A 25,816-nucleotide genomic window follows, 5' to 3' on the forward strand; every position below is an offset into this window, starting at 1 on the left:
GATACTTCTGTGCTTCTGTGCACAGAGCGCACTGGAGGCACTGCTTCTCACCTGCACATCTCCTCCTGCGCATAATAGAACAAGTGTAGCTTAAGTTATAAAGACGTCAGGGTGGATTTTCTTTGTAGCATTCACTTTTAGATACGACTCTTTTTTTAAAGTCAGGTAGTGTCCTGTTTGATGAACTCACTGCAGAGCAGCAACATGTTCCCACTCGCTGCCTTTTCTTTTGTGTGTGACCCCACTGCCCAGCTAACAATAGGCAGTGTGCTTTCTAACCTCCAGCTCACCCACAAGCACCTCGATTTCTGCATCAGGAATATTCTTTTCTCGGTTTTCCTCTCGGTCGTTGATGTGATTTACCATAAATAAACACTGATTATATCATTTTTTTTAAATTGCTATTTTAATGTTTGCACTGTTTGCTCTTCTTATCGTTGTTTTCTACATCTATTCTATTTTTGTTACTGATGTTGTTTAAACTCTGTACCCCCCAATGTGCAGCACTTTGGTCGACTGCCATCGTTTTAAATGTGCTCTAGAAATAAATCCTGACTTGACTTGATTAGCTGGCTCATGTCTGTGCATCAGCATTATTGAGGTGCTTTGCATTGACCACATGTGGCTGAATGTGTGCAGAGGGTGGGATATGAGGCTGGTCCACGTGTTGACAATGCCAAGTTGATTTGGGATTTATAAAAGGAAATCGCGTACTGGCAGGCGTACGCATGGTTTTATAAATCAGAATATTTTATGGCGTACGTACATGTCCTTATTTGTGTTTGAGTTTTATAAATGAGGCCCCTGGTGTGGAAGTGGACTGGTCAGAGAGCTGGACTGTATCTGAGCTCTGTTAGTAGGTCAACAGTGTGTGTCAGTATTGATCTCTTGTTTACAGCACTGTTGGCTGCAGTAAACAACTCACACTCATCTCACAGCCTCCTCTTAAATTCACTCATCGTCAAACATACTTTAACTCTTAAAGGAAAATGAAGTCCTTTTATAACAGCAGGGAAAAACAAAGTTTAACATCAAACCTCCCAACACCTCTAAAGATCACTAATTAACAACATGTAAACTCTGACTTATCCATGTGACTGTTAAGAAGCAGAAACATAACTTGTTTCTTCATGTGCAACATGTTAGTCTGGAGGTTTAAACTGGTGTCCTCTCACAGAGTTGGTGATTCAAACTAAACTTTCATCTCTGTCAGAGAAAACTGATCTGAGTTCAGACTGTTTACTTACAGCACAGCTACACTCACAGATAACTGAGCCTCCTACCTGCCTGTCAAACACCATCAACCCACAAACGTTCTCGAGATAGTCTGGATCTGGGTGGAGTCCTGAGGGGATCAATAGATGTGCAGTCCGGCGGCCGATTGCTCCGCTGCCGTTTAGCAGCGAACGAGCAGAGCTAGCTGCTAACAGCCACCGCTGCGACTAACAAACTCCACAAATCCATTCAGCAGCTCCACCATCCACAGTCAGACACACACAGCTGCTTCGCCCTGACTGTGTCTGCTGGATGGTGCAGACTATTTACTGGAGTTTACCAGCCTCGAAGATAATAACAAGCCATTCTTGGCTTTCAAAGTCCGAGAGTCCACCACTAACATTTTTGCCACGTCTCACCTCGTCAGTAGAATTAAACATAGATTTCGTCTTTGTTTTTTGTTTGTTTTGTAAACACATTCTATTGCAGTAATACAGAGGTAGTATCACAGTAACAGAAATACAAGCAGTAAAATTGAACCCATTAACCCAAACAAATACAAACTGAAATAAATGATCCACAGGATTGTCTTAGATTTTATCATCAAGATCTCTTTTTAGCTCGTTATCGTCTTGTTTTTGTCTGGAAAAAAGGTCGTTAATGAAAAATTTTCATTGTAGTTTTCGTCAAAAAAATTAACACTGAAATCAAAAAGTTTTACCAGCTGTTTTCCTTCGTCTTAGTGTATAGAAACATGTTAGACTTTTTCAAAAAACGCCAGTCAAAGAAACCTTCGATGAGAGATTGTATTGACTTCTAGAAGCTACTGGAACAGAGGCAAGACAGGAAGTGACATCATCAATTCAGATATGAGTTATCAACACATCACTAAGTTCACACTCTGATCAGAAACATCATTATTTTATGATTTATGACATCTGCTGAGCAACAAGTTGACACGTTCAGATCTAAAAAAGAAAACAGCCAGCTGAGCTTCTGCTGCGAGACTCCAGTACCCACAATGCCATGCACAGAGCTTAATATATGCCATAGTACATTCAGTACAGAATTGAATAATAAGCAGAGATGGAGGAGAAGGAGGAGAGGAATCAGCCTTGAGTTCTTGCTGCCATGACAACAAGACTAGCACTGCTGCCATGGTGACACCGCACACACACACACACACACACACACACACACAAAGATGTATCTATGAAGTGTATTGTTGAGGACGTTATTGAGAGACACAGAGAGGTGAAGGCCTGATGAGTGAGAACATGAAAAGTGAAGAGTCTTCTCCTCTTCATCATCTTCGACTTGCTCTCTCCTTTTCTCTCCTTCATCATCTTCATCACCCTCCTCATCCTCCATGTCATTGTCCTCTGGATTTCTTTCTCCACCTCCTCCTGATCCTGGTCTTTCATAATATCCTCCTCGTTTGCTTCTTCTTTTGTTTTCTTCATCAGCGTCTTCCTCTCAGCTGTTAAAGCTTTATATTTTTACATTTCTGTTTGTGTTCAGATAAACAAACGAGATACAAAATGATGGTCAGTGTATTAATGAACTTTGGACAGAGCTGTTTACCCCTGCATCTTGATGCTAAGCTAGGCTAACCACGCCCAGACTCCAGCTCCGTACTGAACACACACATGAAAAGTGAAAAGTACTCAAGTACTCAAGTACTGTATTTAAAAGAACAGTGTGTAAGATTTAAGTTTTCAGATAGTTTTAGTGTGTAAAATCACTGCAGTGAACATGACTGTGCGCACTGGAGACAGCATTGTGGCTGCCACACACTTTTCCTTCTCCAGTTGACTTACATACATCTTCACCTGCACATATGGATTGTGTAAGTTAGTAAAGTCTGGAAATAAAGTCAGTGACAGCTCTCGCACAATTATTAAACTCCATATCTTCATTTTTGAGTCCTGGTCATTATGAAGGCCAAGATCACCACAACACACTAAAATAAATAAATGAATAAGTAGTGTTCACCTGTCAAACCTCCATCTTCAGATTATATCCCAGCGTCACGGACACACTGACTGTCATGATCATTTTGGCAAGGTGTGAATCAATCAGTCTAAAAGCTATAAACATTTAATCACTTCAGCGACACTCGGCTGCCCAGATCAGATCAGCAGCTCATGTCTTTGCATCAGCGTTCATAAGGACCTTTACGCAGAGGGCGGGATATGAGGCGCGTCCATGTGCAGACAATTCAAAGTTGATTTGGGATTTATAAAAGGAAACTGCACACTGTAGGGCATCTGCATGGTTTTATAAATCAGAATATTTTTTGGCGCACGCTTTTTTCTGCTTTTGTCCACATGAACACTTTTAGTATGGATCCTACGCACTGATTTACAAATGAGACCCCTGGTGATGAAACTAATGAAAACACTGATTAAGGCAGTTTTATTGGTTTAAAAAAAAAAAAAAAAAGTCAGTGATGTTCTGATGCTTCCCTTGCTGGATGCTGATGTTGGATTGGTTACCTCACACACTGATGACTACTTTGATTGAATATCTGTATGTTGTTTTTCTTTGTTTGCTGAATGACATATTTTCCTAGTGGCCCTGTAGCAAACGTTCTTGGACGGCTTGCATGAAAAACCTTGTGTTTCCTCCTTAAGTATGACATCTCCTTAGCTGAGGGACTTACACAGTTGCACAGAATCCCTTGAATGTTTTCCTTAAGGAAAACATGAACCCATTTACTGCATTGAAAGAGATTTTACAGCGGTACAAGTCTCCATGGAGACTGTTCGTTCGCTTGGACGCGCACTTGTGACGCCTGTTATCGTCTCACAAAGTTGGGTTATAGTTATTAGACAAGAAAACCATACTGGTCAGAGGAGGAGAAGATTAAACTTCTGAAAGAAAGACAATCATTGAGAACACAAACTACAACGTAAATTTGATCCCAAATACCAGAAAACAGAAAACGACTGTCATTTATCACAATAAACTCGCTCACGTTCAGTTAAGATGGAGTCGGAGTACGCTTAAGTTTCTTCATCCTGCTTTGGTTGCTGAAGTCTTTTGTGACACAGTCGAAGGATTCCTAAAGTGCATGACAAAGACAAGGAGAAAACCATGAATACTTCAGTGAACATTTTAAGGAGAAGACTTCAACAGATATTATTTTGAGGAAACCTTAACGAGGACTGTAAGGAAAATCTTAACTTGAGCGTCTTTTGTGCAACCGACTCCTGGAGGCTGCACAAGGATATTCTTCTCGTGTGTTTTATGTTCATGTTTGTAAATTTTACTGATGTTGTGTATGTGGTGTTTCTGTGTGTGTGTGTGTGTGTGTGTGTGTGTGTGTGTGGTCGATAGTTGTCTCAGTGGTGCTCTGCAGTCGGTCAATGTGTTGCTCATTTGAGCGATGCCTCATCGATCCTCCACGTAACAGTGAACTGCACCTTTAACTTCCTGTGGTTTCACTCCACCGTGTGTGTGTGTGTGTGTGTGTGTGTGTGTGTGTGTGCGCTCTTATACCGGTGAGGACCAATTTGAGCAATTAAACTTTACATAATGACCTCAGATGTGTTTAAAGTGACTCTCCGCTCGTATAAAAACTCTCACCTCTGGTTTTGTCCTTCGTGGAGAACAGCGACCGTCAGATTTATATCAGGATTTCAGTTTTTATTGTTTTTCATGGCAGAAAAAAATAATTTAGCCTTCACTGGAACTTATTAGAGCACAACATATTCACATATCTGTAAGGTCAACGTGTCCAAATCAAAGATGTGTCTCACATTTCATCGTTTCTCCTTCATGCTGCGACAGAAGTGACATTTCTCATCATGTGTCTCTCATTTATGAAATGATGATTATTTTTAAACAAAATATAATAAATCCTGTGAATACACCTAATTGCCAGATAATGTAATGGAACTGTCAGGCTATTATTTGATTAATTTGATTGGATCGCAGTGTGAAGTTTGAGTTAATTAGCTGAAGTTGAAAACATGAACGTGGCGGTTTGGTTCATCTTTGACAGAGTTCGCTCTCCGTTAAATTTACCACATTAGTGTTTTCATATTAATTTATTCTGTTAGATTATTCTGTCCATCAGCTCCTGATGATAATTTGAATGATTTATTCATCTGCTGATGAAGATCAAAGCTCATTGTTTCTTTTTTTCTCTTCTCTGTCTCACTCTAATTTAGATTTGCTTTATTGTCATGACCATAATTAAAAGAGAGGGTCACAGTTTTCTGGTTAATTGTAAAGCAGCTCAGGAAGCAGACAGATCTGAACCCAGATGCACAACTTGGAGACGAGTAGAGAGAGGAAGAAAACAGGCACCAAAAAAGAGTCAGGCTTCCACCAACTCCTTGGAGACACAAATAATTTCACTGTAACTGTGTGTAGCTATGCTGACCTTTGTGAATTTGAGGCTTTAAATATGTACAAATAGCATAGCAGCAGTGAGACGTGATTAGCTTTGCAGCACAGTCGGGACATTTCACCTTCTGCAGGTGCTTTGAGAACTACATGGTTTCTTTTTGTCTTATTTTAACAGCTGCAAAGCTGCACAATCTTTTTGAGAGTTCCTTGTGTTCATAGTGGCTGCGAAGACATCGAGCAAAGCCAGTGCCAGTTGTTAGAAATAAAATCTACTCCAGCTGAGGATAAGAAACTTCCAACACGTTCCCAGTTGCTTGGTCAGTGATTTTAACGTCAGACTGTAAGTGTGTTTCCATTAAGCCTAGAAATGCGCAAAACGTAAATATCGCAATAAAAAACTGGTAGTGGAAACACCTATATTTAAAAAAAAACTCTCAAACATTGAGAAAAGGTTTTTACGCTCTCATGAGGTGGTTTTTCAGATGTGTCGATATAGAACTACATCGCAAAAGTGTAATGGAAACACTTTTTTCACAAATATACGAAGTCCTCTGCGAATTCCTCGTTCACGATCCTCTCCCAGAAATCTTTTATCTGTGGTCGCTGCCACACATAAGGGCTTTGTCTTTGGAATACCACACTCTCTCTTCGTCTACGGTTGTAGACGACTGCAACAGCAGCAGTGGCAACCGAGATGATTGCTCCAGCTCGCAAGAGATTTGGAATGTCCATCTTATCTCCGCAAACAAAGTGGAGTCTCGTGGGACGCAATTTTACGAGAATTACAGCTCATACGCAAACACCTTTAAATGGAAACACTGCAAGTCGCAATTGTACTTTGTCGAAACTTTAGAAATATCGCATTTATTCTGCGCATAACTGTGATGGAAACGCGACTACTAAAGAAAAAGCAGTGGCGGTATGATACGTGCCAGTTTAGGGGTTTTAGACTCATACTCATACTCCTACTCGTCGTCGTACTCCTACTCGTCGTCATACTCATACTCGTACTCGTCTTCCTCCGCTTATCCGGGTCCGGGTCGCGGGGGCAGCAGCCTCAGCAGAGAAGCCCAGACAGTCCTCTCCCCAGCCACTTACGTCAGCTCTTCCGAGGGAACCCCGAGGCGTTCCCAGGCCAGCCGGGTGATGTAATCCCTCCAGCGTGTCCTGGGGCGGCCCCGAGGTCTTCTCCCGGTTGGACATGTCCGGAAGGCATCCTTACCCAATGCCCAAACCACCTCAACTGGCTCCTCTCAATGTGGAGGAGTAGCGGCTCTACTCCGAGTCCCTCCCGGATGTCCGAGCTCCTCACCCTATCTCTAAGGCTGAGCCCAGCCACCCTGTGGAGGAAACTCATTTCGGCCGCTTGTACTCGCAATCTCTTTCTTTCGGTCACTACCCAGAGCTCGTGACCATAGGTGAGGGTTGGAACGTAAATCGACCGGTAAATCGAGAGCTTCGCTTTCTGGCTAAGCTCCCTCTTCACCACAATGGACCGGTTAAGTGCCTGCATCACTGCTGACGCCGCCCCAATCCGCCTGTCAATCTCTCGCTCCATCCTACCCTCACTCGTGAACAAGATCCCGAGATACTTAAACTCCTCCACCTGAGGAAGGACCTCCCCCCCGACCTGGAGTGGGTAATCCACCCTTTTCCGGCTGAGGACCATGGCCTCAGACTTGGAGGCGGCTGGGAGATTCTCATCCCAGCCGCTTCACACTCGGCTGCGAACCATCCCAGCAAGAGCTGATGGTCACTGTTCGATGGAGCTAGGAGGACCACGTCATCCGCAAAAAGCAGGGACGAGAGTCCAACTCTCACCGGGAACAGGTCCGACTTACTGCTGGCCACGCGAACCAGACTCATGCTCCTTCGGGAAAGGGACTGGATGGCCCCTAGCAAGGGGCCACCAACCCCATACTCCCGGTTTTAGAGCCTAACGTAAAAAGTGAAACGGAGACCAAGTATGAATGAATGAATAGTGAGCAATATATTGCTAAAACAATGGATCTGAAAGTTAATTTTAAAAAATGGGTGAGTGAACAACAAAACTACCAAACAAAGCCCACCTATCTTCTCCCAGACTGCTGCACAGATCACAAAATGCATAGCTCACTGTACTGAGTACAATCACACAACAAAAACCCAGCAGTATGACAGTTGGAAGGCCGAGGAGGAAACTGGCTGGAAGCATCAACCCTCCGTTAAGTAAGCTAAGCCCCCAGCTCAGCCAGTCCGCAGCAGCGATGTCACGGGAGATGGGCACCTGCACCCGGAGACAAACAGAGATCTTCACAAGAAGCAAAGCGTTCAGTCTCCTGAAACATCCCCTGCTGCCACACACCATAAAAGATATACAGTGAAAATGTGGCTGGTCGTAACAGCCGGATATCAATGTAACATAAGGAGCTGGAAGGTGACTATAGTGCGGGCAGGAGGGGTCCAACAAACTCTGGACTTTCACCCGAGAGCCCAGTGTTTGCTTCCTGTATGTATGATGTGTTTTTCTAACCACATGCATATGTTGTACAAAGAAATAAACATATACACAAGGTGTTTTAGTGACATTGTAGGTTTATTTTGAAAAACACTGTTTGCATCTAACGAGCAGAAACTGCACATTTCCTATGAAAACAGAAGTTTACGCATGTTACAAGTGTGACAACAGATGCACCACGAATACCTACAGCATCGTGTAAAGGTGTGAAAGTCCACCGACCAAATGCAACATTTGAGGAGCTGGGATGAGAACGTGTTGTCTGACACGCTCTCATCATGGCTGCTGTCTGCTCAGTGCTCTGTTCTCTGTTTCTGCAGATACCGGAGTGTGTTTTCTATGGGATGTATGAGAAGATCCTGCTGTTTCGTCATGACCAGACATCAGAGAACGTGCTGCAGCTGCTGCGCTCGGCCTCTCAGATCCAGGAGGGCGACCTGGTGGAGGCCGTGCTGTCAGGTAGTAGAGGCTGGGTGGTGATGTCACCGCAGGGAGGGGCAGGACATGAACGCGTGACACAAGAAACACAAATAAATGAGTAAAGACTTGACTCCTACTCAGTTAACTGAAGGCATTTCTGAGTAGCCCAACATCCTCTGAAAATAACAATATGTGTCTCGGCTGTCTAAGACGTAGTGATTCTGCCAAATGTCTATAAATACAGGAAATAAAAACTGGAGTAAAAACAGCTTTGGATTCAAAGTGAAGTTGTGTTTGTGTGTGTTCAGCCGAGCTGTAGGGAGTCAAGTGTTTGATTCTGTAAAGGTGTCAAACGCTCAGCGGGTCAGGCTTCACCTCATTGGGTGAATGAATGTGTGTGAAGATGTCTCACATTGCTGTCACCTCCTGGGTGATGCTCTCTTTTACACTCACACACTCGTCAACACATGAACCAAACAAACCTCATCATTCTCTTCTTTTTAATCGTCTGTCTGCCCCGGTCTTCTGTCGACTCTAACGACATCCTGTGTTTTTATTATTACTGTTGTTGACAGACCTCAAGACAAGACCAAAAGAACAACGATCGATTCAAATCACAGAAACACAGTTTGTTTCTTGACAAGTTGGTTTTCACACATTGAAGGACTTTGCTTTGGTGTTTTAGTCACAATAAACACAGGAAGAGAACAGAGAAATATGAGCACTGCACAAGTCAGATACACTGGACATAAAACAGAAATTTACAGTAAAAAATATGAAGAATATATCTGCAAAAATATGGACTAAAGAAATGTGCAGTTGTTTACAACAGGAATAATATATGCAGAAATAAATATTTACAAAAAGAGGACACTGAGAAAAAGAAATAAGTCTCAACAATTTTTTTAAAAAACAAAGAAAACCCACTGCAGGTTTCAACTCACTGGTTTCGGTCTCACTCTGAAGTCGTCGAAATCCAGCACTTGGTCAGTGACTTCCAGCGTCAGACATCAACAAAAAAACCTTTTGTAGTGATGTAATACACCAGCAGGCGGCATCAGTTTGTGACCCAGCCAGACAGAACCTTTCCTAGTGTTTTGATGTGCTGCTGGTCGGCCGAACAGCACCTTTCCTGGCAATATGTTTTGTGGATGGGCGGCATCAGTTCATAATGTGGTTGGATGGCACCTGTTGTGGCGGTATGACACACTGCTGGACGGCATCAGGTTGATATGCTGCCAAAGTCAGGCAGGACTTTCACCCAGGAGGCAGGTGTTCATTTCCCGTAAGATTGTAAAGCCAAACCCTGTTCTTTTCTCCTGAAGCCAACCAAGTCCATTTGTTGTCGAAAGAAAAAAACATTATATTGCAGTGTTGTAGCGACGTAGTGCTTTTATTTTGAAAGAGACTGTATGCAAACTGTACATTTCCTGTGAAAACAGAAGTGTATTTTGAAAACAGACAATGCATGTAACAGGCTGAAGTTGACACGGCGTCCCAGAACGTCAACAACCAACACACCCAGGGTACCTTGGACGTCATATGTGGACGTGGAAAGTCCATGAGCAAATGTGGACATGTGACGAGGTCACAGTGAGGATGTGCTGACAGGTAAAAACTCTCTAAACTCTTTGAATTCTGCAATAGAGACGGTCTGCCAGTGCCTACAGTGGTAATTTTGCTTATTGCGATGTCATTTCTTGGAGTATCTTCAAATGCTTAGGATAAGATACAAAAATGTGTCAGTCAATCAACCATAATAATTGATGAAAGTATTGAAACTGTGTCATGAAAACCCCCCACAAAAATCAGACATTTGTTTCAGATTTTACAAAATAAAAGCACAAATCATTTTGATCCAAAAGATTTTTAAATAAAGAAACATAAACAAAATATTTCTCAGCGCTCCACAAGTTATTTGAACTGTGTACATTATTTAGTTTTTTAAATGTGCTCATTTTTATGGGCAGAGTGCAAAGGCATTGTGATGGATTCGTCATTCATTCCTTTGTGCCACAGCACGATTTTGTACACGTTATGTAGTGCAATAATCTCATTACGAGCAAACAATGAAGACAGAAGTCTAAACTTTCTGCTGCTAAAACAATGAATGCTCGAACTATTATGATTTTATTTTAGATTGATATATATACAGGACTATCCAAACAAGAATCTCCTGCAGCCATTACAGGGAAATACTGGCATAATAATGCAGAAAGCCAATGTTTGCACAGCATGTAAGGTAAGGTAATGTGAGGTCCAGGCGTGATAACAGGGAAGACAGAAGCTTTAGCTTTCTTCTGCTAAAGGAATAAATGCTGTAACTATTATTGTTATTATTTTAGATCTATTTGAACAGAATCATGCAAACGATACCCATGGGATATTGTTTTCAAAGGATTAACATTTCTGGCAGCCTGACAAACACCTTAAAGGATCCAGATGTAAATAATAATAATAATTTCCCTTCTCATATTGTTGATGTATGTGAGACTCGTCAGTCTGGCTGCCGTCCAGCTCAGGACTCAGGTGTTCATGCTACGCTACGCTAACGGCCCGACAGCTGCTGCTCCCCAATTTCCTGCCTCTCTGTCACCACCCAGTGCAGTGTGTGTGTGTGTGTGTGTGTGTGTGTGTGTGTGTGTGTATGTATAATTTGCATAATGCTGGTTGTTTTAATGAATGTGTTTCCATTTGTCTTTGTGGTAATGCAGCTTCTTTACATGCGTGTTTTTAGTGTGTTCCTCTTGGATAGTTCTTGTATTAGTAGTTTTTGTCTATAGATAATATCAGTGATAAAAACATAGTACTCAGAGAGTTTAGTTACTGAGATCTGCTTAATATTGTGAGGATAATAAACATGTGCTTTCGCCCACAAATAAATAAATAAATAAACAAAAAAAAGCATCTGAAACATTCGGAAGAGTTGAGTTGTGCTACAAAGCTACAAAGATAAAATTTGTATAAAATAAATGAAAATAAGTGCAAGGGTTGGATTAAGAAAACCGACATAAAGGAAGAAAGATTAATAAGTGCTTTTAAAATATATAAATAAATAAATGCATGCAAAAGTGCTGAATGACAACTCAATAAAAGTACATAGAACAATAAAAACAATTAAAGGGAAATCACAAAAGTTCATAAAATATAAATAAGTAATTTTAAAACATGCAATTCTTTGATGTCTAGTGACTTATGATGTACAATTCAAGCCCCCAATCTAAAACTTGCTCTGGTTTATAAATAAAACATAGCTCACCCCAGATTTTTCAATAAAGTTTATTTAAAATAATAAAGGTTAATGGGCACTCAGGCTGCGGGCCAAAAGCTGGTGTAATGCTACAGATAAAATGAATAAGTTAATAATAAAAATAAATAAGTAAATAGAATAATTAAGAAAATAAATAAATATAGTAAATAAATAATACATTGTAAATAAAGATGCAGCTTCGTCCAACATGAATCAGTAAGTGCTATATAAAAAAGTGATCATAGTAATTTAAAATACACACTAAAATTCATAGAAGGGTGAAATATAAAAAAATATATATTGTAAGAGCATGCATAAAATAAATATATACAATATACACACACACACACAAAAAGTAATAAATCATTAAACCAATTGGGAGAAGCTGCATTCTAGTAATATAAACAAATAAACCCAGTAAAATTTAAAATATATAAAAAATAAAAATAAAAATTTAGAAAGCAAATACATAAAATTCATTTATCCGTTGGTGTTCCGCAGCCAGAGCCCCATTAAAAACCTGTGGAAAAGAGGCCCTGGAAAGTCAGGAGGTAAGCATTTCTAATAAATGCTAAAAAAAAATCTTCTATTAACAAGTGGAAATGGATTCATCAACCATATTTTTCATTGAGACCAGTAGGGTTTATTGTTTTTAATAGATGAATCCATCTCCTCTCCGCTGCTCGTCTCTGGCCCATGGTCCAATCCCTATTGCTCTCCAGGCCCATGCTCTGCACATTGTGTTTGCCATGGAGTTTAAAATGTGCGTATAGGACACTGGTGCCACTCCCGTTGTTCATTTTGTAAAAATGCTGTTTGATTCTCGCAAGACGGTTCCTGGTTTGAACCCAGGGTTTGGGAGCCCCTCTGTGCCGAGCCCATGTGCTCCTCCCGTGCCTCACTGGGTACTCCAGCTTCCTCCCACAGTCACATGTGAGTGTGAATGGTTGTCTGTCTCTATGTGTCAGCCCTGTGATAGTCTGGTGACCTGTCCAGGGTGAACCCCGCCTCTCACCCAGTGTAGCTGGGATAGGCTCCAGGCTCCTGCGACTCCCAACAGGACAGGCTATTAGAGAAGATGAATGAATAGGGGTGAAATCAGTTAGGGTGAGGCAGGCCTTTGCTTTGCTATCCCAGGATGCGCAAATTTGCATCCCAGTGACGTCACAAGCAGCTTGTTGTAAAATGGCTGCACCCTGCTGAAGAAACATGAGATACAATCTTGTTTTTAGCAGATCCAGGTGGATATCAGGTTTATTGCAGTGTCAAATCTGTCTGAGGTAAAAATCAAACAAACCACAGTCCTAATGTTCAATGTTTCATCTCCACTGTAATGTTTTCCTGCTCCTTTACCACCTCACCTCACTCTGTCTCCTCCCACCTTCATCTATCATCCTCCTCTTCCTCCATATCATTCCCCTCTTCTTCTCCACCCCCTCCTCTCCCACCTCCTCTACCTTTTCTTCTCCCTCCTCCTCCTCCTCCTCCTCCTGTCAGGATGCTGACACTCAGTTAAAAACACTTTTGTTAACAGCTCTCTGTCAGTCTCGGCGACAGCTCGAAGTGTGGAGGAAACAAACAGGAAATTGACTTTGTACGGTGTAACAGGGAGCTCCAGCCAAGCGAGCTGATTGGTCACAAACGACCTGTAAAAAAAACATCCTGATAATTCCCGAAACACTCATCCAGACAGGTTTTATTGGCTGTGATTTTAACCCGAGAGCTAGCTAATAAACTATGATGTTTCCTCCTGCTTTTTTTTTTTTTTTTAATCAGCTCACATGTTGATTAAAGTTGTTTACAATCCACAATAAACCCCGAGGATGATGTGATTCCACCGCTCCCATTTACTTTGCCTGTGATCTGTTGTTTTCATTAAAGTTTGCCGTGACGCCAAACACTAATTTAATAATAGGCAAATTACAAAATTATTAAAAAACAAAACAAATGAAAGACACATGCACATACACATGTCCATATGTGTATATGTACACATGCGTAATGCGTCACCATAATCAGTGCAAACATCCAGTGTATTTAGACATGGTGAAGACGAGCTGCTGAAGTTCAAACGGAGCATCAGAATGATGAAGAAAGGTGATTGAAGTGACTTTGAACGTGGCATGGTTGTTGGTGCCAGAAACTGCGACTGGGATTTTCAGCACAACCATCTCTAGGGTTTACAGAGGATGGTCCCAAAAAGAGAAAATATCCAGTGAGCCAAAATGCCTTGTTGATGCCAGAGGTCAGAGGAGAATGGCCAGACTGGTTCAAGATGATAGAAAGGCAACAGGAAGTCAAATAAGCACTGGTTCCAACCAAGGTGTGCAGAAGAGCATCTCTGAAGCAACAACACCTTGTCCAACCTTGAAGCAGATGGGCTACAGCAGCAGAAGACCACACCAGGTGCCACTCCTGTCAGCTAACAACAGGAAACTGAGGCTACAATTCACACGGGTTTTCTCACCAAAACTGGACAATAGAAGATTGGAAAAACCACATTCAGATGGAAGCATGGATCCATCCTGCCTTGTATCAACGCTTCAGGCTGCTGCTGCTGCTGCTGGTGTAATGGTGTGGGGGAGATTTTCTTAGTACCAACTGAGCATGGTTTAAACACCACAGCCTACCTGAGTATTGTTGCTGACCGTGTCCATCCCTTTATGACCACAGTGTACCCATCTTCTGATGGCTACTTCCAGCAGGATAACGCACCATGTCACAGAGCTCCCTCCAGGTGCCTGAACTCCTCACCCTATCTCTAAAGCTGAGCCCAGCCATCTCATTCTTTCAGCACTACCCAGAGCTCATGACCTTAGGTGAGGGTTGGAGGCAGAGATTGACGAGTATAGCTTCGCCTTCTAGCTCAACTCTTTCTTCACCACAGAAGTTCGGCGCCAAACCGCCGATCCATCTCACGCTCCATTCCACCCTCACTCGTGAACAAGCCCCTGAGAACTCCCATGTTCTTAAAATGTTTTTGTCAATGGAGTCTGGTGTATTTGAGATAATGGCTTCAGTTCATGTTCGGAAAAGGTTCGAAGTACACCGAAACAGATAGGGATATTTTTAGGTGTCTAAAAACAAACCCATTAAGGCAGCACTTGTTATGTTTGGACCTGGGGGTTTTCTACCCCGAAGTTATTGTAAACAAACATGTGATTCAATCTATTAGCTGATTCACTAACAAAGACCACACCATACGTACAGTATAAAAGTGTTTTTATTGGATGACTGGGGGATCAGGGATGATGGGGAGAGGGTCGAGTTCAATGGGACGATAGGGGTAGGGATAAAAAGTGATCGTTTGCAAGGGAATAAAGGGGACCTGAAGGTTGCGGGTGAGGGTTGAGGAGAGGAACAAAAGGAAGTTCGTGAGATCTAGTTGTGGTGAGGCCGGAGCATTTTTGAACCCAGGGGTGGAGACTCAGGGTCGGGGACACATCTTGATGAGCTCCATGCTGCATATTCACCCCCGGGTTCACATCAAGGACCATCTTTTTTTTTTTTCCACAATCTCTTTATTGGAATTTTCAAATAGAACAGATAAATATCACAGTGTCATTAATGAACTGAATATTGATAGAGCAACAGTTCGAGAAATAAACAAGATGAGAACAGTGAAAGATCTCAAAAGAACTAAGACAGGACAAATATTACAATATCTAAAGAACAAAAGAACAAAACCTAAGACAAGGAGGACTATAGACAGAGAAAGAAAAAAAACAAACTTAAAGGGCTGTAAAAAAGATATACGAATAATGATAACAATATAAAATAAAATAATAAAACATAGAATAGTAGCTGTTGGTCAGTCCAGAATCTGTCATGTCACAGCTTTAACATTACTGGGGTACCTAATGGGTCACTTGGGAATAACCAGGAAGTCCAGCTCACAAATATACACCAAAAAGGTGTCCCATATCTTACAGAATTTCCTAAGGAAGCCCTTCAAAAAGGTATCTGATCTTTTCTAGTCTCACAAAATTAAGGATTTCTCTTATCCATAACGTGTATGAAGGAGGAATTGGAGATTTCCACTTGAGCAAAATCAAGCGTCTCGCTAATAAAGTAACAAAGAATATAAGAGCAACCTCTGAAGAGGAGAGTGAAATGGTCGGTGGAGATACACCAAACAAAGCAATTATTGCATTTGGTTCTATTAATTTATTAGTAACCTTTGATAAGGATGTAAAAATGTCTCTCCAATAGGAGTGTAAGGCAGGTCAGGACCAAAACATGTGCACATGACTTGCCGGTGCCTGGCGACACCTGTCACAAGTTGGGTCCACGTCCTTGTAGATCTTGGAAAACCTAACCTTTGTGAAGTGGGCGCGGTGAATAATTTTGCACTGGATTAATCTGTGTTTTGCACAGATAGAGGATTTATGGACTCTGTCAAGGGCCTCCTCCCAGAGTTCCTTGGCAGTCTCCTGTCCCAGGTCCGTTTCCCAAAGCGCTTTAATTGAATTTAAAGAATCAAGGCGAAGAGAATGGATATGAGTGTAGAAGTATGACATCATTCCCTTAAGGGCAGTTGCTGGTTTAATGAACATGTCCAATGGAGAATCCGTGGGTGCGTTAGGGAATTGAGGGAATCTACTGTTTACAAAACTGCGGATATCAAGGACGACCTTGTTGTGAGGTGATGGTACTCACGGCTGAACCCCTTTGCTGTCCTGCTGAGAAGGAAGAGAGAAGAAGAACACGGTTTGGGGGGATGGTTGTGAGAACTGAGACGAGTTGAGGAGAAAGGGTTAGACACACCTATAAGGCAGAGGTGGTTGAATTAGCGAGTTGTAGGTAAATTGAATTGGCAGCTGGTGCAGTGGTTAGCATTGTCGCCTTAAAGCAAGAGGGTTCCTGGTTTGAACCCCAGGGTGGGGAAGCCCTTCTGTGTGGAGTCTGTATGTTCTCCCGTGTCAGCGTGGGTTTTCTCGGGGTGCTCCGACTTCCTCCCACAGTCCAAAGACATTCAGGCTAGGTTAAATGGTTGTCTGTCTTGGTGTGTCAGCCCCGTGATAGTCTAGTGACCTCTTCAGGGTGTACCTTGCCGTTCACCCAATGCAACCTGGGGTAGGCTCCAGCCCCCCTACGACCCCCAACAGGATAAGTGGTTATGGAAAATAAATGAATGAATGAAAGGTGATTTGCATTAGTGGGAGAGAGAAGCGTGCTCTTGTTGTTGAACAATAGTTATAATAACATCAGTAAATGTTTACTGTGCGTCTTTATAAAGACTGATTTCTGATCATTAAAGTTTAATCTGCTGTTGCGCAAAGTTATCGAGCTTAACAGCCAAAACATGGATGTAATTATTAACGCACCACACCCTGCTGTTGCACCACTGCTGGTTTACAGTTTCTCCACCCGCAGTGTTTGTTTTCTGGTTGTGGGTTAACAAGCCAGCAGCGAGCGCTCCTTAACGCATTTAATTCCACCACAGAGAACACACACATAAACACCGCATTTATATTCAGACAAGGACTACCTAGGAAACCCTCACACACACACACACACACACACACACACACATAGACACACAAGTCATTTTCTGAAGCATATAATAACAGTTTGGGAGCTTGTTCAGACTTCCAAACGTATGTTGGCCCTCCAAACAAAAGGCATAAACAATAATTTGAATAAATGGAGGTAATTTCCTGCAGCAGAATGTCTAATCAGAGCCGTATTCTACTGGAGGACCACAGCACAGGGCGAGTGTGTATGTGTGTGTGTGTGTGTGTGTGTAGGAAAAAGGAAAAGGCGAGAGGGATTTCAGAAATACATGCAGAGACAGAGAGAAAGGGAGTGAAAACGACATCCCAAACTACCCATCATGCCTTGCCAAGCCTGCTGGCCAACCAAACAAACACTCGGTCCATCTGCGCCCGCTAAGAGCCTCTCATACCTCCAAAACATTTACAAAATACCCGCTAACAACCCATTCATTACTCTTTGTCTCTGTTGTTGTGTTTATCTCCCTCCCCTCTCCTCTCTGTCTCTGCAGCTCTAACTCTGGTTTTATCTTTTCAAAATATTTCAGACTCAAACCAACAGTGAGCGAATCGACCAACAAGTCGTGTGTGTTTCTGCAGCCTGGTATCTCTGCTTCCTCCACTGTTATTAGAAACACATCACTGTGTCCCTGGGTGACATGTTCCTTCATTACCATGAACACACACTGTAGTTTATTTTGCCTCACGTTGCTGACACAAATACTCACCGGAGCATCAAATGTGGATTAATCTGCTGCTGAAAATAGTCCCCAAATGCACTATTTCATCCTGTTTGTTTGATAAAAGCCACAGTGAGCAGCTGTTTTTAAAGAGCTGGTCCACTGTTCCACAACAAGAATGGAATCCGTGTTGCTCCTCCTGAATCCATGGTTCAACAATTGGTCGGAGCCTCCTTTCCCGCACCCTGGAGTAAACTTTCCCAGGGAGGCTGAGCAGTGTGAACCTTGATAATTGGAACACCCCCTCCGGTCCCATCCATCCATCCAACTATCCATTATCATCCGCTTATCCAAGGTGGCGGGGGCAGCAGGCCAAGCAAAGCACCCCAGACGTTCCTCGTCCCAGCAGTGCTTTCCAGCTCCTCCTGGGGGACCCCCAATACATTCCCAGGCCAGATGAGATATGTAATCCCTCCAGCATGTTCTGGGTCTGCCCCGGGGCCTCCTACTAGTGGGACGTGCCTGAAACACCTTCAACGGGACGCGTCCAGGAGGATCCTGATCAGATGTTGAATCACCTCAACTGACCCTTTTCGGCATGAAGGAGCAGCGGCTCTACTCTGAGCTCCCTCTGGATAGCTAAGCTCCTCAACCTATCTCTAAGGCTGAGCCCAGACACCCCACAGAGGAAACTCATATCAGCCGGATGGGAAGGACCTGGTGGAGGCCAACACCCAATGAGAAGGTGTTTGACTTTATCCCAAGTATGTGGACACTGTCATTTTGGTTATACAAGGACCAGATGGCTCATAGCAGCAACCTTGGTATCCTGTATTTCTGCAGTACCCACCACAAGACCCCCTGGGGGGACGTGGTCGTAAGTCTTTCTCCAAGTCCACAAATCCCATGTAGCCTGGATGGGCAAACTCCCACAACCTCTTCAGCAGCCTCGCAAGGGCAAAGAGCTGGTCCACTGTTCCAAGACCAGGATGGAATCCGCATCAGTCAGAGCCTCCTTTCCAGCACCCTGGTGTAAACTTTACCTGGGAGACTGAGCAGTGTGATATCCTGCTAATTGGAGCACATCCTCCACTCCCATTTTTTGAAAATGGGAACCACCACCTGGTTTGCCAATCCGCAGGCTCTGCTTTCTTCATGGAGGATGGGATGGAATTCAGGAGTTCCTCAAAGTGCTCCCTCCACTGCTCGACAATATTTCCTTCTCCATAGCCTCCCCAAACTTCTCCCACACCTGAGTTTTTGCTTCAGCCATCGGTAGCTGTGTGCTGCTTCAGGAGACCCCTGGACCAGCCAGAACAAAAAGGCCTCCTACTTTGTAGGTTGCTGCCCTGACAAGCACCGACAGCCTTGTATCCACAGCATCTAGCAGCCGTCTCCATATTGAGAGGCTATGAACATGGACCACTTGGATTCCACGTCCCCAGCCTCCCCTAGGATGCGCTGGATGGGAGTTGAAGTCCCCAAGGACAGGGGCCTCAGCCAGACATTCCCAGTTCACCCTCCCTTACATGTTTGGGTTTACCAAGTCTGTCTGGCAGCCTGTTTTAGGGCATTTAAACATGTCCCCAAGCCGTCACATACCGCTGCTTTGTCTGTGGCTTTTCATGTCTCTGTATTACGTGATAGGTGTCCTCCTGTGTCTGCTGTTGATGTTCCGGGATACAGCAACCAACACCAGGACGTCAACAAAAGCAAGAGGTTAGGTTTAGAAAAAAACATCATGGTTTGGCTCTACATTCAAACTGGAAGCGAACATTGGGATCCCAGGTGAAAGTCCAGGGTTTGTTTGACCCATCCACGACCACTTTCACTGTCCCTATAGACGAATTCGGCGAGCGATTTGTGTATGCCGCCATCTTGCGGCGGCGCCATTGCTGCAGTGACATGTGTCAGTCATCAATTCATGATGCTGTCATTGTGAACTGACTCTCTACAGTGACAGCATCATGAATAGCTGGATTGATGATGTTAGACGGTGGCCTCCGGTAACTGATGAAGGTATCTTAAATGAGTACCGATATTAATATAGAAATTAATCATTTGTTTGAACAATAAGCAGGAAAGATTAGAGTAATAGGGAGATAATAGACTGTATCATTAAACACTGTGTAATATAACGTTAGCATATGTTACGTGTGCTGACGTTAGCAAGCTAGCAGCATGACATTTAATCATTATGGACAGGCTACGTGACCATCACATCATATTGAAGGCGATCAATATTGATCGCCTTCAATATGATATGATGGTCGTCTAAAAGGCGGTGTAAAATTTGCCCAACCCATCCGGAGCTCAGGTAATTTTGACCCTCAATCAGAGACCTGTAATTGCCGTTTTTCTGGTCATCGGAGGCCAGGCCATCAATAAAATATTCTTGAATACCTAAAACAAAACACAAACACGTGTTGTTGTTGTTTTTAGTCACGTAGCCTGTCCATAATGATTAAATGTCACGCTGCTAGCTTGCTAACGTCAGCACACGTAACATACGCTAACGTTATATTACACAGTGTTTAATGATACAGTCTGTTATCTCCCTATTACTCTAATCTTTCCTGCTTATCGCTCAAACAAATGATTAATTTCTATAATAATATCGGTACTCATTTAAGATACCTTCATAAGTTACCGGAGGCCACTGTCTAACATCATCAATCCAGCTATTCATGATGCTGTCATTGTAGAGAGTCAGTTCACAATGACAGCATCATGAATTGATGGCCGCTGCAAGATGGCGGCATACACAAATCGCTCGCCGAATTCGTCTATAGGGACTTTACACCTCCTTGTAATATGTTGTATTACGTACGGTTGAAGACAGAATGGAGAAGTACCACCAGAGATCGTGGATGCAGTGTGGCATATTTCGAGGTAGGGAAGTAAAACCGCAGGAGATGATGAAGAAATTTAAGTCATTGTGGGAAAGAACAAATCAGTAATATGGTGAAAAGAATTCTCCGTCCACATATCTGAATGTAGGCTATATAGTGGCCTCAAAGACCAACACCGTCTCCATTTAAAGGTAAAATATTACGACCTCCTCCACTGTCACCTCGTTTGTTGTGTGAAACTTTTGAGTCTTCTTCTCATTGGCTGTATCTGTGCCATCATAAGGGAAGCATGGAAGTATGAGGACAGTGACGTTCACAACATTTGAAACGGACGCATCTATTAATGTACATAAAGGGAGAATAAATGAGTCTTAAGAGAGACAAAAGGTCCAAGTGTTTCTGTTTCCTCACAGTTGCAACAGCATGTGAGGAGAAATGTTAATGAAACACTGAAGTCTTTACACACCCACCTCTGAAGAATTTTAATCAGGCACAATCAGTGTAAACACCTGTGCAGGTCCACTGTGCAGCCTGCGGGGCCTTTAAACCACATTAGTGAAATCTGGCTTCTCGTCACATTTACAAAGGTTTTTATGGATAAACATGTTTTAGAAATCAGATATGAAAAGTAGTACACATTTGAAGATCAGTACAAAAATGAAGGCATCTAACAATTCAAATACTGACCCCAGTGTTTGCCCTTATAATGAAAAAGACAACATTCCTATTAAGCTGTTTACATGGCTGTTGGAAATGAATATTGCACTAATATTCCTGTTTACATGCAGCTGTGCATACTCTGATTAACGTCTCCTAACATGTCGTTTATCATGTCAGAATATGGAACTGCTTTGCATCATAGTAGGATTTCTTTCCACCAGTGGCAGACTTGTTGGATCGTGTGAGCACAGCCTCACTCTTTCATTCCTTGAACCACCTTCTTGAAAATGTTGGTGTTGTGATATTTGTGCATCCAAAAACCTGATGGTATCCAATTCTTTCATAACGTTAAGGAGTAGTTTCTCCCTCCGACCAGAAATGTAGGCTTTTTGTTTTGGGCACGCATCTCTACACCAGCCTTCAAACCGTTGGCGAGCTGGTTTGTGTACAATGTATCCATGACAACGTACTGAGCTGATTGTACAAACAAAGAGGCCATGTGTCGCAAACTGCCGTAAAAAACAACAACTGAGACGCAGATTCTGAATGCGCTGTACACATGTCCAAATAATACTATTAAAACTTGAATAATACTAGCATATTTTTTATTTATTTTAACTTAACTTTTGAGATTAAAGATATCTTTCTCAATAGTGTCGAGACAGGCAGCAACATAAAGTTACAGACAGACAACATGGAACAAAAATACAAAATGAAAATATACAGCTCTAAAACTAGTGAGATTACTACATAAAAAAGCCAGAAAGTATATTTATGTATAAATAAAAATAAAATCTGTCTGGAGCTGCAAAACATATTTGAGCCTGATAGTAAAGGTTAAGGTTTTAAGTTGAATTTAGCCAATCAACATTACTAATGGATCTGTTATATGAATATGTTTAGCACAAGGTGGCTACTCTGCAGTGGGCTATTTTTGATTATTTGGTACTTACACTTTGCTGACAAACAAATTTGTCCACTCCTGTTGAAACTCTATTTTCCCCTGAGACTTTAACCTTTCTGGATTTTGAATCCACAGCTAGCTCAGCTAGGAAGACTCAACACTAATGTAGCCATCGCTAGTGATGTTTTTAGATGAAAAGGCGCCAGGCCAGAGACATATGACGCACATTTTAGTTCAAGAGATTTTAAAATATTTTCTTAAATCAGTGTATAGGCTATGCATTTTTACAGGTGAAGAATGTAAGAATCGTTTTAGGTCTACAACAATAAATGAAAATTAAAATGTCAAGAAAAAAATAATAATAAAAATGGTTTTTCATTTCCATATAATTTGTCTGTCAAAGCCACAGGTTGCAGACCCCTGCTATAGAGTGCCGAAGTCACGCCCCTTCTGGTGAAGCTCATGGGACCTTAGAGAAGAGAAATATTATCTTTTGGTCCCGTTTGAGTTGTGACATGAAATCCAAATATGTCATTAATGAATTTAAAACATACATTTTAAGGTCAAGAAAGTCATACTTTGTGGTAAAACTGTTGAGATATAAGCTTTTGAAAAAAACACAATTAGAAAAACTACACAGGAGGCAGTCGCGTATGTGACGTCATAGCTTTCGCTCGCTTCCTGCAGCTTGGAGTGACTGCAACCTGGCACAAAACACACAGACTTCAATCTTCAATCATAAATCGATTAATCATAAAACAGTGGAATTTCAGCGGGGAGGCCAAGCTGCAGGAAGCAAGCGAAAGCTATGACGTCACATATGCGACCTCCTCCTGTGTACTCTTGAGTCTTTCTAATTAAAAAGCTTATATCTCAACAGTTTTACCACAAAGTATGACTTTCTTGACCTTAAAATTTATGTTTTAAATTCATTAACGACATATTTAGATTTCATGTCGCAACTCAAACGGGAACAAAAGATAATATTTCTCTCCCCATTCATTGCCATTCATATTTTTTCCGATCTAAGGTCCCCTGAGCTTCACCGGAAGGGGCGTGACTTCGGCACTCTATAAGTGAACCATAAAAATGGAGGGAAAAAAAAGAATAAAAACAAAAAGAACAAAAAGTAGGAGCAACTACACATGATTACAAAGACCAGCTCAGATACACCCTGACACTGGCATATAAATGGTTGTGTACAAAAATCTTGCAGCAGTGCATTTCAGTGCAAAATCCTTCTGTAGAAGATTCCACATATTTTGAACTGCATACATAAATGCTCGTTTGCCAAACTCCCAACATACCCTCAGTACAGGCAATGAAAACATGTTCTGTGAACTGAGAGCAGCCATTTTCAATTGTTTTTTTGCACAATGTACACTCGTAAATATGATGGAAGTAGGCTCTGTTAACAAGAGAATGCCAAAAAAAAAGTCTGAATCCGAAAATGATGAATTCAGAAAAAGGCCTAATCTGGAATATTAAAACAGAATACTGTCATATTTAGAATAGTAGTGGAATATTTGTGAACATATAAACGTACCCAGTGTCCAGCTGATGAGCCCTGAACTCACACCAAAACTAAATGCTGCATTTTGCTTCTAAAACCCGTCACTCTGTGTCGAACTTAAATGATGATAAACTGTCAGCTGTCACCAAACTGCAGTTTGAAAGCGCGCACAGTAAAACAGATGCTCATGAATCAGGAGAGTGTTGATCCCAAACTGCTGCACAGCTCATTAAACCATCACACAGTGAGTGTTCTTACCTCAACCAGATGTTTCCTGCTCACCTGTCCCCGAGCTGCTCAGTCTTTACTCTGACAGTTTGTGCAGATTTCTAAACTCACAAGTAAACCTGAGAAGTTTGGGTTAACTTTTTAATGGCTGCTGCAGGCCGGTTGCTTCCCTCTGTGGTGTTGTGGGTTCGTCAGTGGGAGTCCGCCATGCTGCCAGAGTGCCCAACTGAGTTTTTGTGAAAACAGCTGGAGGATGTTTGAGCTCAGATGGCTATTATGGCCAGCGGCCCAGTCACCCCAGTTCAGCAGCTGCTCGACTCTGAGAGACGATTTCAAAAGAGAAATCACTTCAGAATAATACGTGTTGCCACTGAGTCACAGAGCGGTTTGTTTGCTCCCCATTAGAGAGAGCAGAATACTGGACTGTTGTTCTGCTGCTAACTTCGGGTTTGGATTGTTTTTAATGCTGAAAAAGTCATTTATGGAAGATTGATTTCAGTGAATGTTCACACATAAATCTCAGAACAAACATTTTGTTTCTTGGTGAGTCAACATGTGTGAAATGGGCCTTCATTCCTCTGGTGTCTCTGATGGACTGGTTGGTGTCTAATTAATCAGCTCATAAAGTGGCTGATATTCCTTTTACGGCTGAAATGTTTTATAGTACTTAAGTTGCATTCAGCAATTGTTTCCGCCCCGGGCTTTGATCCACAAGTCCAATAGCATTAAATGTGTAAGAGAAGAAGAAGCCGGTAACAACATGGAGAAATCTACATCCAGAGCCGTGACTTTTTGGACGGACCAAATGTACAGAGCTGTAAAGTTGTCCACCATGGTAGCAGTTAGCTGCTAGCTAACCGTAGCTAACTTGTTTGTCCATTGTTTGGTCTGTGACGTAATAGGTCAACAGGAAAAAGGTCCAATACTAACAAGCTGAAAGGGGGCATATCTCCACCTATCGTAGAGGAGTCGCACATACTGCCTGCCAGCCCAACTCCACTCTCCTGCCTCCACAGCTGCAGCTCATCCCCAATCAGCCTCTCCAGCTCACTTTACCTTCATGCAAGACTTTACACCATTCTTTACCCGCCTGATCTCCTGTTGCCGACTCTTCCTACCTCTGACCGGCCTTCCTCATCCGGCTTCTGGTAAACACACCAGCCTTCTGTCCCTGACCACGAGTACTGCCTCAGCATGTCTCGTTCTTGTTTTCCTGTGGCTGTGTTGTGTTGTCTTTCGTCAAGTGTGAGAGTTCCCATCTGCTAACCTTGTGTCAGCTGCAGCTCACTGACTGACTGATGGTGAGATGCTGCATGTGTTCATGTGTGCATTCTCTGTTCACCCACCTGTTGGCTCCTCGATCCCTCACCTGGTCTCTATTTACCTCCTGCTCGTCCCCTGTCGCCTACCTGGTTCTGAATCCTCTGCCTGGCCCTGGTCTTCTTCCTGCTTCTTTGTCATCAGTCGCTCTGCTTCATCTGCCTGCTCGTCTGGTTCTCAACCCTCTGCCTCGTCAACCGTGTACCCTGCCTGCCCCTCTCAGGTACTGTCACCCCCCGACAGACTGAACTGTGTTAGTCCGTGGGCTCACACCACTGCTCATGGCCCTGTTTCCGGGTTCGGCTCGGTTCGACCCTCGAGCCTGAACCCCAGAGACTGTGTGTGGGCTACCAGCCTAAAGAACAAACTGCTACCTGTGTTTCTTCATCTGCCCAAGTTCCTCTTTTGCCTCTGTTTAAATAT

General features: G+C 42.6%; 1 protein-coding gene across 1 annotated transcript in view; it reads left to right on the forward strand.

Annotated features, from left to right (window-relative positions):
• prkd1 (protein kinase D1) overlaps positions 1-25,816 on the forward strand; it is a 79,247-nt gene that overhangs the window by 15,609 nt on the left and 37,822 nt on the right. The window contains exon 2 of the mRNA XM_049596164.1: positions 8,392-8,530. Coding sequence (XP_049452121.1) covers positions 8,392-8,530 — 139 coding nt within the window. The remainder of the gene's footprint in view (positions 1-8,391; positions 8,531-25,816) is intronic.

The sequence above is a fragment of the Epinephelus fuscoguttatus genome, linkage group LG14 (assembly GCF_011397635.1).
Source record: "Epinephelus fuscoguttatus linkage group LG14, E.fuscoguttatus.final_Chr_v1".
Taxonomy (NCBI): domain Eukaryota; kingdom Metazoa; phylum Chordata; class Actinopteri; order Perciformes; family Serranidae; genus Epinephelus; species Epinephelus fuscoguttatus.